Here is a 15702-nt window from a genome sequence, read left to right on the forward strand (position 1 = left end):
TTTCAGCAATAAATAGCAATTTTAGAAAATTCTTTATTTACAAAGTCTCAATAAACAGATTATTAGAAAATTTGTAATTAAAATAAAATGTGAATAAATTATTTGTCCACATTTTCTTCAACAATCTCTTCGGGAATTTCAACATTTTTTGAATTACTTTTATCACCATCATTTTCTTCTGGGTTTGTATCATTCTCCAAACCACGATTTTTAACTAATTCAAGTAAACGTTGATTTTCTCTTGTTAATATAACAACTTTTTCGTTGTATTTTTCTCTGAGTTTTTGAAATAAATCCATTTGCACTAGATACTCTGCTTTTAATTTGTCATTAAGCCTGAAAAAACATCATAAAGGGTAACAAATTATTATTATTTTTCAGCGTATTATAATATTATATTATTGTCCTTAAAATCGTCTCTTCTTAGAATTGTCTTTTAACATTGCTTCTTACACCTTACTTTCCGGTGAAAGGAAATATTGTCTGCAATGAGAGAACAATATTCGGAGGACGGCATTTTACGGAAAAAGACAACTGGCGTCAATGACCTCTGTTGTTGTCACGATTTGATAAAAATAATACCCTATTATTATTATTATTATTGAAATCTAGGAAAATGATTACGTTTTTACATTGTGATACTTAATAATTTAGTGGGTAAGTCAACTCACTTCATTGCTTCGCTGAGCCTTGCAACAGCAGTGTTGTGTCGCACCCTTTCGTCCTTAATTCGCTCCTCCATGCTAGTCATGTCTGCATGCAAATGTTCTACTTCCATATTTCTTATTCCCAACAAATCCTTAGTTATTGATATAACATCTTTCAGAGATTGTGACTACAATCAACATTTACATTAATGTGGCATAGTTACAATATTATGAAAATAATATTGAAAATGATGAAAATAATCTGAGTTCACTGTCCGATATTAAACAGTATAGACTAGCATTTAATATAACTTAATTCTCCACGGTAGTTTTTAGAGGTCTGGTGGCCGGCATTTTATTCATTGTTTGTAGATCTTGGATACATTTCAATCAATCCTCAATTTACTTATTTTTAATGAAGTGGTAGATCAGAACTTTTCACAGATCCCACAGACCCATAAAAATCTGTTTATTACCCAAACAAATATTTCAAAGGAAAGAAAAAGTTCCTATCCCAAGTTTAAAGCAAATCTTTGGAACAATTATTAATATACATTTGTAAAAAAAACAAACAATTATTCAGAAGAGTAATCCTTTTCCAAATGATGGATTTTTAACAGACACCTCCCATAAAATGGATTAAATGGAATACCAATTTTTTGTCTTACTTTCTCTTACTAGCTAGTAAAAAGTACAGTTCTGCTTCAGCACTTTGCGTTCAGACAGAGTGAGCACTTTTCTCAGAGAAGAAAATTACAGACCCAGAATTCATTCAATATATCTTAAGTATACCACACCTGAGCTATCAATGCTGAATTTTGTCGTTCCAGATTGGCGCATAAATTGGTTTTCTCTTTTAATACCTGAACAAGTTTTACAATAAATTCTTGCAATTCCAAATTTTTCTTCAACAGTTCCTGATGTGTTAATAATGTTTCACTTTTTCCATCGTTAAGTATATTAAACATTTGTTCGGTCAGTTCATGTAGATCTATTGGATCACATTCCTCTTCCTTATTACAGTTTTCTTCTTTCGTTTCAGTTGGTTTCGTTTCCTTAAAAGTAAAAAGTGGTATGAAATAGAGGAAGTGTTAGTTAATTAGATTGGTTGAAAACTTATACACCACCTAATGTGAGGGTGTGAACTTCCAAGAATATTTTTAGCAGAAAATTTGTTTGTAATTTTAAAATAATAAATTTAGGTCACAGCAAATATTTGAACAAGTTTCATTTAAAACTAAATTAGGAGATTATTTATCTAAATTACTGGTACATTTCAGAAGTTCATAAAACATTAAGCTGTGCCTGGTGAATTCAAAATGCAGTGTTGTTAATCAACTTTGGCTGTGATTTGGGCCACCCGCAAAATTTTTAAACATTTATTTATTTATTTAAATAATTTTAGTAGCCGTTTATTACTGAACGTAGGAAAATTCTCTTATAATTCTGCATCGCCCTTAAGTAAACTATTGATTTACATAAAGAATGCATAATCAAATACTTCCAGCTATTTCAGAATCTAATTATTAAATATTTTCTAAATGAGTCAACAGTGTGCACTGGGAGGAAAATCCCTTTATCTAAAGCCTCGAACAAATCAGCTAAGTTTTGAGCCAATAGTAGGTTTTTTTCAGTTTTAAAATAAAGGTGATGCCTGATTTATTCTGCAAACTTCAAAGAGGGATTTCAAGTCTGCAAATATTTTTTGTCCTAGTTAAGGTCCAGATTAAGATTGATGATGGAAAAGCTTCTGAATCATTGGAATTACGAAGGATTAGAAGAACAGGAGCGACCTTTTTCGAAACTAACTGCAACAAAAAGAGCTAACACCGGCCCGTCGTAGTCATTTAAGCTAGTAATGAACATGGGTGACATAAGCCAGAAGGCTGTGATATGTGAAGTTGAACTGAAAAGTTTCAGGATTTTAGAAACGTAGCAATGTTACGGATATTATTAACGATGAACGGATATTTTTAGAGTCTTTCGTTGGATCAATGAAAACTACTATCGCTTCGTATTTCGAGTCAATCAACTATATTGAATAAAGAACCTGAGAAGAAGTCGTATTGGTAGACTTAAGACTCGATCACATGTAGTCATGTATGAATATAATGACTAGATAACACTAGAAGGGCCCAGGAAATAAAAAAAGAATTATCCATCCAATATACTTCCCAAAGATTATACCTTAATTAACAACAAGCGTGAGTGAGAACGTTAAAAGATCTAGCAACATTGGGTTCCTTAAAGAAATGATGTCACAAAGGCATTGTCTAAGGACACAGACATTGCCAAAAACTTCAGTAATTTGATAATTAAGAAAATACTTCAGGAATAGTGAGACAATTTGATTGTGATCAGTCTCAATAGTCTGCATGACTGAGCCTCGTCACATTGCAAGGTATTGCAAGTAAAAATTGATTGCGGGAGTGTTGGGTTCAAACATTCGGCGTAACAGAGTCCCTCATTCAAAATCAAATGTAAAATTTTAAACAGTAACAAAATTAATTTATTGATTCTTTTAAATTTAAACTTAGTAAATTTTATTTAGTAATAATATTTAAAAAACTTACTTTCACTGATTTTGAATCATTCTCAACGACTTCAGCTTCCTTATTGTTAGTTTCTTTTGGCAAAGAAGACTTGATGGCAACTGTTTCGTCAACATTTATGGAAACTGAGGACTCTTCTTTCAACAAGTTTTCAGAAGTAATTTTATTAGAACCATTTTCACTAACTACTTCATTACAATGGGAAGTTTCTTTTTCAACTCCTTCTTCAATCAATTTTACTTCTGTTAGCTGTTCAGATTGTTTTGTGTCCAAAATTGTTGTTGTGCATTCAGTTTCTCCCGCAACTGGTTTTATTTCTTTGGTGTTATTTACTGGAGTAGTTTTTAATTCTTCATTTTGTTTAAGAATTTCCTCTTCAGTTTTCAGTGGAAGAGGATGATTAAGTTCAGAGTTCTCACTAATGTCTGAAGATGGTGTGTTGTTATTGACGCTGAAAGCAGGATTGACTTCTTTATAATCACTTAATTCAGGTTTCTTATTCGTTTTTTCAGTCTCTTTAGTTTGTTCTGCTTCGTTAGATTGGATTAACTCTTGTGATTGTATTGATTGCACTGTTACTTCCATCTTTTCAGTTTTCTGTTTTATTAGACTTTGATTATCTGGGGAAAAAATGAAACAATCAATTGGTTTTATTAATCTGAAATCATTAAAAGTAAATACTGTCACAATCGTTTAAAGTAAAGCGTTACAAAATATCTCTTGGCTTTCACAAATTGTTAAAGATATTCGATGAAGTTAATATTTATATATGCAGTAATAAAATAAGTTTTCTGAAAACAAGCATAGATGAAAGATTTTTTATCACTTGACAATTTTTGTATCAAGTTTAACGTATTTTAGGATTATAAATACAAAATGTTTAATTATAATACAGAGTCTGATGTCTGAAAATTGGGACAAAAACATGATATTATTCCCGTCCTTCATAGTAATATTAAAAACACACATACACACACACAATTTGGGGGGGGGGGGTGGAAGCGGAATAATTAATAGAGGAAGTTAACTATGCAGAATGTACCCTGAAGTAGTAATGCCAGAAACTGTTATTTAAAGGGTATTTTTGTAGGTGCATTTGGTGGTAGGATGTGGGTCTGTTTGAAAGAAAATTGTGTGAGACTTAGACCCGTGAGAGCGTTACTCCCCAAGAAGCGGCTAATCTCTTCCCCTTATGGGGAATTTTCTATATTTTAAAAATAACTGTATGATCTAGTCTTTACAAACGTTTTAATAATTGTGTTTTATTATTCCAGTTCCGATAAAAAATTTACAAAAAAAGTGTCCTCCAAAATTACCTAACAGAAAGTGAACAAAATTTTTCTTCTTCCTTTTTGTTTTTAAACATTGTTATTAAACCTTAGTTACCCAATTAGTTCCAAAGTTTGATTGTCATAAAAGGTGGTGATTAGAACTTTTTTTTTTTTTATAAACATAAAGCTCTTTATGTATATCACTGTCACTATTTTTCTATACTTTACCAGGCACTGTACCAAGCTGGTCATTTGCATTTTTTGTAATATTTGGTGGAGAAGTGTCTGACCCATTGTCCTGTTTTGCTGCAGGTCTTCCACTTATTGTTAAATCGCTAGACATATGGTTCCCTATAATAAAACAAACCCATGATAATAAAATTTTTCATTCTGTACTCCTAATCTTAAATTCTGTAGAAATTATAAATTTTAATGGTAAAACATTTTAAATTTTTGGGAATATTAAGTTCCCTTAACAATTTTATAACTACTTAGGTTCAGGTTTAAACTTCAATTGACTTAATGGTTCAATAATTTTTTTTTTTAATTTTCACCCTATTTCGACAAAGAGACATTAAACTAAAGGGTCAAATTCGGGGCAGGGTGGGCTATGCTGTAACATTAGGTAGTGGTATGGTAGTAAAGAATCTGCCCGTACAGATCTGGGCACTCAATGGCGTTCGAAACCTTGCCTGACTGAGTTCGAGGGTGCCATGACCCCATTCTCTCTTTGGAGATACTTTTACCTCGCCATATTAGTAACTGAAACTAGGTTATTGAAGGTTTACATTCATGAAATGAAATTTACAACAGTGCACTTCATATTGATTAATATTTTCAAAACCAGAAGAAAGATGGCCATTTTAGATCTAAGTCCAGCCAGAACCTTTTTTTTTTGTTTTTGTTTTGTTTTAAATGATTCAAATAAAACTTACTATTTATTAATTATATCAGCATATAGCATTTCTAGTACAATAATCACCACCACTAGAATCGGTGGCGAGAAAATTTCAAAAATTCAGAAAGTTTTTCTTCAAGTTGCGTTAACTGATAAAATATCTTCAAAAATAGAAACATTATATTAATCTAAACATCGCTATGAAATGACAATGCTTGAATTGCTTATTCAGTTTTCTAATAAAAATGTCAAATAAAAGCAATAGGCCTCTACTTAGTGAATGAAGTTTAATGTGAATCTTAGCAGTGAATAATATTTCCTTTCATTTTTCCAGCGCTGTTTGCTGCCATCCTGCACAAAGTTACTAACACAAAAATCTTACTTTTTTGGCAGCGGTTTCAAATTCTACAAAAACTCCCAGCAAACTTTCAATCGAGTAAACATCACGCTTTTGGACTTGTGCTTTTTACTCAACAACTGTTACTACTACAAGATTTACTTTTTAATTCAATCCTTTATTTCCACCAAAATAATTTATTATTAAAGGTTATTTATTATACTTAAAACATTGCATTTTTCTTCTGAAGTTTACCCATTTTCATTATTTTTGTAAGTCTCAATAATTGGAAATATTTAATTTAAGCATAGTGCCATAGGATGAGGTTAACCAAAACTTTTATTGGCATTTGACTAGAAAGTGTTGGGTCTGCCAAATTATCTACTTCAGAAGCATGTTGGAAGGCATGCTTTTAATGTTAGTCATCTTCAATCAAGCCTCAAGACAGAAGAGAAGGTCATTGCCAAAAGCACATGGTGCAAGAACGAAAACACTATAGAATTAGATAATATTGTAAGCATAAGTACTAAATAAGTTTCCAAATGGAAAGAGACAGCAAAGATAAGGATTTATATTTAAATAGAAGGATTATTTAAATAACAATGGAGGAATCAATAAGCTGAAGATCAGACATTATAGCTTATTGTGATTTCTTTAAACTTAGTCTATGTGGGTGCGGTGCACTTCTACAATTCTAATTCAATCTTGGTATAACAGTAAAATAACGCTCATATTTTCATGCTTAAGGTCCAACAACCAAAATCAGGTATCGTGGACGGAGGCGACTGGCAACCATATTTTACTATCAATTTCTACAAACTATTAAATAAAAGGCCTAGGCTGGGAATCGAACCCAGTACCAACAATACTTCTTAGATTTAGGGCCTCGCCTCTATCCGCTCGGCTACTGTAGCTACATTACTATTGTGCCGTTTCTAATTTAGAAAAAATAATCAAAGTTCGATTAAATTGTAAAATGATATCGAACAACTTCTGAAATTCATTTACATTTCAAAAATGCTTAAAACAATTCTTGGATTAGTTCAATAAAAAATACTTAATAACAAGTAAACAATTCTGTGTAAAATGGGGAATTTATTGATATTTCTATTTTTAGAAATTCAACGGTTTAATATGTAACTAAAATATGCGTAATAATCAGATCTAATTGCAACCTAAACGTGTTGTAAATTTTTACGGGGCAGATTTTAGAAATCATGACAAAGGGCAATTCTAGGGGTCCTTGTAACACATCCGCTTTGGCATTTAAAGGGTTGTTTTAGAAATAATTTAATCTATTTCTAAAACAGTAATGATTTTGATTAATAAATTAATATTCAGTTAAATTAATATTAATATGATCCTCCTGTTTTAAATTTTTAACATTATTAAAAAGTTTCCTGTGTTCATGGCAAAGGCGTTCATAAAATTTCTTCTTTGAGAATAATGCGACATTACAGTTGGCGCTAGTTGTTTTGTTGGATGACTAAAAATAACATAAATTATAGCGCATCCATTCCAGGAAGAATGTTAATTTTGCATTATATATATCCCTAGATTAGCAAATTATTAAAGAATTTTTTAAGGATTAAGAACTTTGCTTAGTAAATAACTGAACGATTAGCATTAAATGTAGAATTCAATACCACGAAAAGTTACATACCCAGTTTGATGGTCCCGAAGGTAATGGTTTAGAATAGTTATATTGAAAAAATAATCCTTAAAATTTACAAAAAATTCACTTTATAAAACACAAAATTTCACACACATGTTCTGAATGAAGGAATATTATATGTTGCCTAGCGGGGAGACCCTTGGTGGTTTTGTTGCCAATGGTATGCAACATACAGCAACAGGACTAACCAAATCTTGTTGAGAACTCTTGGCACAGCAACTCTATGTGTGGAAGTATAGTCAGCCATACTGCTTCAGTATATCTTTACACAAGGGAGGTCATCTAATAATAAACTAGAACTTGGTCTGTTTAGTAATAATAACATTCAACTGGTCATGTCTACTTTTAAAACAACCAACTATGCTTTCTACCAATACTTAAAATGGGGATTATTAATTTCCCAAATTAAGGCAATATCATTTAATTTTTTTTTTTTAATTAAGATAATCTTTTGCTAGTTCATTCAATAACATTCTTTGTAAATAATTCAACAACTATTTCGAGAAGGCCTTGAGTAGCTAATCTGAACCGCTGTAACTAGCTTTACAATGACAAAAACTAATAATTTATTTTCGTATGAGATAAGGCAAATATCATATTACAACGCGCTCTCTAAAGTGGCCATCTTCTAAGTTCAGTAATGTGGATACAGATTACTTTCACCAATTAAATAACTTCAGCTTGTCTTTTGTTATATTGATTACTTACTGCCTAAAAAGTAACGCTTAAACATAAAAGCTGCAAATCTTTTGCATATAAATAAAAACAGTTGAAACATTCGCTATATGATTAAAAATAGGAAGGCAATCTAATAAGAAGAAATGTAAAGGTGACCTTGTAAAGAAATTAATTATCGCAATCAATAAATCTTTTTTATTAAAAAAAAAATTATATATTTAGATGATTAATTTTTTTTTTATTTAATATTTACTCATATTGCAAAGAGAAGTAATTTTCGGTGTAACAGTGCAAACTGTCCATGAGCAACAACTGAAGTCAATGACGCTCATGGAGCTTTCTCAGCTCCGTCAACAGACGGAGAGCTCCTTACAGCTCCTCCATGAATATGGCCTTTACAAAAAATGAATGACTGGCTAAAGTAACTGATTATTTTGGATCAACCTAATCCAACTTTGGATCAATGAGAGACGTTAAACTGACTTGAAAAAAAATCAAATCCTGAAGTCTACGGAGAAGTATTTATCCGGTTTAAATTTATTGTAAAGGCTAGCTGCTGCAATAAACTAGATTTCTTGCGTATTGGTATCACAGAAACTTAAAAAAGCCCACTTTGCAACATCACTGAGATGACAGGGGGAGCATTTAGTTCTCTGCCTTGCCCTTCCTGATTATGGCACTAATGAAGATAGAGGCGAATATTTTAAAGTGGTGGATCTGAATTGAACTGCCAGAAAGAAAATGGCAGAAAAGCCACCTTAACAAGCCTTTTGTTTTTTTAATCTTTTATGCAATAAGCTGTCAAATATCTTAAAATTCTACTCAATTAAGCAATCAAAATTCACATGCTCTTTGTTCTTTTAAAAACGGTAATAAATCATTTTCATAAGTAAAATCTAGGTATTACTTAACAAAGGTTCTAACTTTTCTTTGCAATAGGTCAATCAATTTTTTAATTCAATTCTGAATTATTAGGGTTTCGAGATTGTAATGCAAAAAGTAAGTGTATAGAAATAGATCGATTTGTTAAATAATGTTACGTTTTTAAATTACAATATTAACTAAAAATGTTAAAAAAATTAATTTTAACGAAATTTTAAATATAAATCTCAAAAGGATAACAGTAAATTAAACAGCGTAACCTTACACTGAGCATCTTAATATTTTAAGCCACTTCATATTTCACAACTAAATCATTATAAAAAAAGTTTAATTTAATTTTAGTATCTACAATATCACATACAACAATAAGGTACGTTTCCTTACACTTATGTATGTATAAGTTTATTCCAAAAGACAATTTTTTTTTTATTTGGAATCAAACAAACCGCTTATTGTCTTAACGTACTGGAACATAATTGAGTTTAACAAACTGAATGTGCTCACAATCTTGAAATCCGAATTATTAAGAGTTGAAATAAAAATTTGCTTTGAACTGTACAAGATAACAGATTTTGTTTTTATAACACTTTTTTCCATCCACACCAGTTCATTACAAATATTAAATTATAATTAATAATTAGTAAAAATAAAAAACAACTGTCAGAAATATACTATTTAAGAACAACTTTTCTTTTTTTTGTTAATCCATACTTTGTCATTTTTGGATCTTCTTATAGTAGGTTTTTATTGAGTATATAACTGTTTAAACTTGAGAGAGGAACAAGTATGTTTTCTCTGCACAGTTCTCACTTTCAAGAAAATTGAATAAGCTTGAAAATAGCTGGCTCACTATTCCTCAGGATTACTGAAATTCATTAAAGAACATTGCTGATTAAGGGTAAGAAATAATTATTGAAAATATTAATACATCACCACCATACTCTTGATATTCTGGAAAAATAAATTTATTAGTGAAATGGTTATTTATTAATGAAAATGATTAGATGTAGAAAAGCTAGTCATTCCTGTTTTGGTTTGTGTAATAATGAAATAGGGCAATGTGTGTAAAAAAAAAACAAAAAAAATACTAAATTTTATGTAACAGACGACACAAAATTTTATATTTGCAAAAATTATAATACATCTCGTCTTTAACATGCTAACAAGAAATTCAATCCCTTAGACGTACATGAAATCAACCATGTAGCTAATTTTGGTATTAGAAATCACGTTTGTCTAAGGTACGCCAATTAACTTTCTGGTGTTAAACATTGTGGTAGTAATCTTATAACACAGTAAGTTTTGGCATCCCACACTCTTGGTGGTGTTCTTTACATTTCGAAAAATTATACATATTTTGTGTCAATTAGAATGCACTAGGGTTCATCCCGTGATGGTCTTTATTTTAAGGATTCTATCACAAATAAACTACCTGTTCAGCGGTAATGTGGAATTTTGAATTAATTAATTTAACTAGAAGTACGTTACATATCATCAGGTGTACTTAAAAACAATGTTCTCTCTATTAAATAATTTAAAAAAAAAAAGGAAAAAAAATAATAAAGAGAGATTTACATCGTTAAAGAGTACTGCTTTACTGCAGCTACAATAGGAACCAGTCAAAGAGCAGAGTGTGCTGCTCCCAGGCTTGAAGGATCTTCAAAATGTTGTGGAGGTCGAAACTGTTCTGCTTGCATTCTTGTAAAGAGAATGCCTACACCTTCTATTAACGCCAAAAGTACACCACCAATGAATGCACTGCCGGCCATAGCTGGAAGACCATTTCTGGCAGCCAGAATACCACCAGTTGCAGCAGCACTGATAATGGAATTCCATGGATCTTCTTTCTGTCTGTAATGTACTAGTGTACAATCGATTGTTGAGAACATACAACCCCAAACTGCAAAACTCCCAGCTATTATTGGTGTACGTTGTTTAACTGCTGCCATACTGCCCTTTAACAAAAAACAAAATATATTTATTATAAAGATACATTCATTAAAACCTTTGGAAATTTTGTTGCTGTTGGGTAAAAATTAAGTTTAAATTTATATTTTAGGCACCAAAATTCTAGATCACTTCTACGCTTTTAAGATCCTGTGAATAGTGTTTTATAAATCTACCAATTCCTACACCAAAGAAATTCTTGACTTTTGCACCAATCCTACATTAATCTGCAATTGGAAATTTTATAATTTATCAACTTGCATCCAATTCTAGAAAGCTTAACCTTCTTTCATCCCTTTCCAAAAATTCTACCTCAAAATACTTCATTCAGTAAGTTAGCGTTTTCATTGCTCCAGACTGAACGTATGGTGAATAATGAATTAAAAATGGTAACAATGTTAAGGAATATTTTTTCCTGTTCTAGTTCTATCAAGTAGAAAGTGTTTTCACCTGTTACAAGAATAACTAAATAAACAAAAAATCAGGCATATTGCATTTTAATAAGCTAAATAAGGTAGAATTGTGTAACCTCAAGTTAACAGATGTCAAATTAGTATTAGTTATGAAGCATAGAGATTAAAAAAAAAGTTTGAATACAATTCAAAAATAAAAACATTCTAAATATAATTTTTATCTGTCTGAGTAGCAAGCAAATAATTACTTTAATAATATATCTTCCCCCAAAATCGAATGGTTATTTTCATAAAAAAAGAACTATTGGAATTATTTATTATTGGGCAAAAAACATCTACTTTATTCGTATATGATAAAAAACTTTAAGACACAGGAGTTTGTGAGTCTAGATTAGATAGTTTTCAGCATTATAAATGAATATCTACTTCATGATTGTTATTATAATTAATTACAACTGTGTACACTTAATTCTACAGAATTATCTCTCAATTTAACGGATGATAAGTATGAAAAATTCTTCAATTTTAAGCATTAATCATATTTAGATAAATATTTTTTTACTTCCTTGCGCCAAGTGGTGTTCTTCTATTCTAATATCAACTTAAAGTCAAAGAAGCTTTTTCTCATTTTTCTTAAATGCATTTAACCCAGAAGCTATTTGCTTGTACTATCTACCTAGGCACCAGCTACTTTCCTAAACGTAAATTTGCCAACAAAAATGTGGTAACTACTTAATGAGGTTTGTATTTTTTAAGACAATACGTTTGAAATGGTCAGATGGAAAAATAAAATATAGTTTATAGAAATGCTTACAAGTTTACTTATGGTATCTACTATTCATTAAAAATATTTTACTAACAATTAGGCGTTTATTAAACCCGCTAGGCGCGTTTCGGAAACCTTTAATGGATTGGAACACTGCTCCTCCAAGTGCACCCATTGTAAATGCACCTCCACAGTCATCTACAATCCTCCAAGGACAGGGTTCCCTAGAATATTCTTCCATGACTACACTTCTGACTATGTGCTATCTGTGGAAGGCAATTTAAAATTAATAATCTTAAAAACAGAACACCATTAGTTAAATAAAAATAAAACCATTTGACCTTGAATAAGAAAGCACTTAATAAACATTTTTCTTTTCTTTCTTAAGATGTTCGTTACTACTTAAAACTTTAAACAATTCTGACAGCCAATAAGTTATTACGCAAATACTAAAATCACAAGTTTTCTTGTTACTACTGCACATGCGGTATTAAGAATAATGATGCAATGTATTTTCTGATTGTTGCACACTTGTATACAACATGATGGTCTTTTTTATCTTAACCGTAACTATTTCAGTACAACTAGCTGCTAATAAAATAATAACAATATATTTTTTACTATCTACTATGTCTTATTGCTAATGTTGACTGAAAACCGGTTGCCAGAAAGTTAATAAAAAAACATTATAAAGCAGAAATTGTATACATAAAATACTTACATTCCTGATAGACAATGTAGAATTTATTTAATTAAATAAAACGTTCACAAAAACATGTTGTCGAATTTTGCACTGCAGAAGATTTTAGGTTAACCTCAAGCACTAACGGGAAGGTAAATAGGAAAGGGCATCTTTTATGTACCCTTATGATAACAATTGTGCAAATTATAACATTTGAATATAAGGAAGGATCTAGAAAAAAAATTAATGAATAAAGATAAAATTTTTCACATGTTAAACAATTTTCATGTGATAAATAAATTGAAAATTATGAATAGTAAAGGTTAAAGATATCTTAATATTAATAAAAAGTTTAGCAATGAATGTTAATATTATTTTTAAGAAAAGCAAAAATTATTCTTGATTACCAATTAAATTTTAGTGTGTGTGCATTCCAGGCAAGATTCAAAATTCCTAGTTCTCTTAATGAAAACTACTAGTTAAGTAAAACAAAATAAATTTCTTACAAATCGGGAGGGGCACCAGTAGAAAACTGAACTAGAGGCAGTTATGAGTTTCGATAGTTAAGAAACTGAAGAAATATTGCGCTTGTAATTAGCGGTATCAAATTTTAGTCAATATACAAAAGTAATTTTATGTAAATAATCCTATAAACTACCGATCTTCATAGTTTTTACTATAGTAGCAGTTTAAATGCTAAAATTTCTTTAGTTTAAAGTGTTTCTTTCAATTTAGTCGTTTTCTTTATTTCTTTTTAGACTGTAATAATACCTAAATATTACATATATTTTGGCCTGAGTTTGTAAATTAATATTATACGTAATTATATACGAAAAATTAATAATCTTAATGACCAGTTCTGACTTAATACTGTTATATATTCCTTTTTAGAGCGATAAATGAGTTCTCTTGAATATGCAAAATCTTACTTTAATTTTACTGCAACATTATTTGATTAAGACCTGTTTTTTCAGATTGAAATGTCAAATATTTAATATTGCAATGTTTATTCCAAATTATTGAATGAATAAACTGATATAAAAAATTATGATTTATATATTTTTCTCCTTTTCTGAGACTAGAGATTTTTAATTATTCAGTGAATTTAAAAGATGTTTTTTAAAGACATATTTTTCATTAAACGATTAAGCTAATTGGTTTTCCATAATTTACATATTTATATTTTTGATTTTGTCAATTTCGTGAAGGAACCATCAGCTTATAACACCTGGTAACTATCCAAGCTTTCCAGAAAGTACGAGTATAGTGCTATCAGCCTACCCCACGCTTCTAATGCTTCCAATATGTTCTAAGGATGGACTGAAGGGTCCCACCGTATACATTTCTACGTGTTTCCGGTCATCTTTAGGGATGAATATTAGCTGATTTGTGGTTCAGATGGGGAAGAGGATCATACTGATGAATTATTTTATTAAAATGCCTGATGAATTCAACCACAGTAACCGTGCTGATCGCCTGGTAATTTCCAAATGGAATTTATATCATGACAACCACAGCATTTGTTTTTTGGTTTGCATTATTTATATTGGGAGCATTTTGCAACTTAATGAATAAATAAATGCTTTTATTAGATTTTTGTATCTTTTTATGATAACCTTGGGTGCGTAGGACAGAAAAAAGACGGGCCATTTGGCGCAACAGATAAGATTCACGCCGGCAGAGAACTGGAAACCAATTTGCTGTTTTTCCCTTGTATTTCATTTTCACTTTTCCGAAAGAAGGCAACCCTTTATGTTTATTTTGGCTCTGGCCATTAAAGCAGGTGACAGAAACTGAAAAAGTAGAAATCTAGACGAACGTAACTGAAATTGAGGTAATTACTTATCGTTAGTTCGGTAGAATACATAAAAGGTAGCGTTGACGATTGTGTTGAAGATGGGCTGTGTTGAATTCTTAAGATCCTAGAATAGTAGAGAGGATTTGCCGATTCTGGCGCACCTAAAATACAAAATGGCGGCCATCCCCTCCCCTCCCACCCCCCTCCCCCAACCCTACCCCCACCCCTCCTTATTGACCAATCATCGATTTCGACGAGGGTTTAAGCCACGCCCCCTACCCCCACCCCACCTTATTGACCAATCATCGAACTCGACGAGGGCTTTAGGCCACGCCCCTTCCCCCACTCCACCCTTTTAATCGACCAATCAGCGAATTCGATGACACCCCTTTTACCCCCACTCCTTCCCCCACCCTTATTAATTGACCAATCAGCGAATTCGACGACACCTCATTACCCCCACCCTAGCCCTACTCCTATTACATGACACCTACCTTTACCCCCACCACCTCTAGGTCGTCGTATTCGTTGGCCTCTTAAGCTCCTCCTACAAGATGGCGGCTCTCCTAACAGCTGTAGTACACAAGATGGCCGACCTCGTACCAGCTGATGACCACAAGATGGCGGACCTCATACCTCCACCCCCTCGCCCATTGATAGACAGGAGGGGATTTTTTTTTTTTAATTATTTTTACTTACTTGGGATTCGATCCTACAACCTTCGTACTGATAGACACGTCATCTGCACCAGTCGGCCACAGTGGTAGTCTCGCTTACTCTAGTTTTGAATGTTCTCTTATGTTTTAACTTGGAATTATTTTTTAAAAAATCTAACCCCCCTCACCAAGAATTTTTTTTTTTATTTAAATTACCCCCCACTATCACAAAAATATTGAAAAATAAAAATGGATAACCTCACTTTAGGTAATAGAAAAAACTATTTACTTACCCCCTCCACCTGGACTGCTTCCGTTGCTGATAACGCGACCTACACTCACTGAAAACTAAACCCGAACTGGCATTTGGACTGCGATACTAGCATTAACCCCCCACCACAATTACGTCACACTCTAACTAGCCAATAGAATTGCATCTTTTTTTCCAAATGATTACCTCTCTTGACAGGTCTCTGTAGCAAGCCCCCCCCCTTTCCCTT

General features: G+C 31.6%; 2 protein-coding genes across 4 annotated transcripts; both read right to left on the reverse strand.

Moving 5' to 3' along the window:
- Nucleotides 1-13: 13 nt before the first annotated feature.
- Nucleotides 14-7985, reverse strand: LOC141452813 (uncharacterized). 2 transcript variants are annotated; one of them, XM_074125254.1, is made up of 6 exons: nucleotides 7369-7985; nucleotides 4699-4821; nucleotides 3221-3819; nucleotides 1445-1702; nucleotides 672-835; nucleotides 14-336 (listed from the first exon to the last, which is right to left on the reverse strand). In XM_074125254.1, exons 2-6 carry the CDS (start codon nucleotides 4811-4813, stop codon nucleotides 99-101), a joined length of 1374 nt encoding a protein of 457 aa, XP_073981355.1. In that variant the 5' UTR covers nucleotides 4814-4821; nucleotides 7369-7985; the 3' UTR covers nucleotides 14-98. The 2 variants fall into 2 exon arrangements, with proteins under 2 accessions (XP_073981355.1, XP_073981356.1); XM_074125255.1 differs by lacking the exon at nucleotides 4699-4821.
- A 1660-nt stretch (nucleotides 7986-9645) lies between these two features.
- LOC141452815 (mitochondrial import inner membrane translocase subunit Tim17-B-like) lies at nucleotides 9646-12966 on the reverse strand. 2 transcript variants are annotated; one of them, XM_074125259.1, is made up of 4 exons: nucleotides 12788-12966; nucleotides 12161-12332; nucleotides 10516-10895; nucleotides 9646-9805 (listed from the first exon to the last, which is right to left on the reverse strand). In XM_074125259.1, the coding sequence occupies exons 2-3, from the start codon at nucleotides 12305-12307 to the stop codon at nucleotides 10560-10562; spliced, it is 483 nt and encodes a 160-aa protein (XP_073981360.1). In that variant the 5' UTR covers nucleotides 12308-12332; nucleotides 12788-12966; the 3' UTR covers nucleotides 9646-9805; nucleotides 10516-10559. The 2 variants fall into 2 exon arrangements, with proteins under 2 accessions (XP_073981360.1, XP_073981359.1); XM_074125258.1 differs by lacking the exon at nucleotides 9646-9805 and having other exon boundaries at nucleotides 10033-10895; nucleotides 12788-12965.
- Nucleotides 12967-15702: the final 2736 nt, after the last annotated feature.

The sequence above is a fragment of the Rhodnius prolixus genome, unplaced genomic scaffold (assembly GCF_049639745.1).
Source record: "Rhodnius prolixus isolate KJV_2025 unplaced genomic scaffold, Rpr scaffold_3, whole genome shotgun sequence".
NCBI classification, from domain to species: domain Eukaryota; kingdom Metazoa; phylum Arthropoda; class Insecta; order Hemiptera; family Reduviidae; genus Rhodnius; species Rhodnius prolixus.

Coding starts and splice junctions, on each gene's coding strand:
- LOC141452813 (XM_074125254.1), bottom strand. CDS start 4,813: ATGTCTAGCGATTTAACAATAAGTGGAAGACCTGCAGCAAAACAGGAC. Junction 1,703..3,220: donor ATGATTCAAAATCAGTGAAA/GTAAGTTTTTTA, acceptor TTTACTTTTAAG/GAAACGAAACCAACTGAAAC. Junction 836..1,444: donor ATTCAGCATTGATAGCTCAG/GTGTGGTATACT, acceptor TGTTGATTGTAG/TCACAATCTCTGAAAGATGT.
- LOC141452815 (XM_074125259.1), bottom strand. CDS start 12,307: ATGGAAGAATATTCTAGGGAACCCTGTCCTTGGAGGATTGTAGATGAC. Junction 10,896..12,160: donor GGTTTAATAAACGCCTAATT/GTTAGTAAAATA, acceptor TTTTTGTTAAAG/GGCAGTATGGCAGCAGTTAA.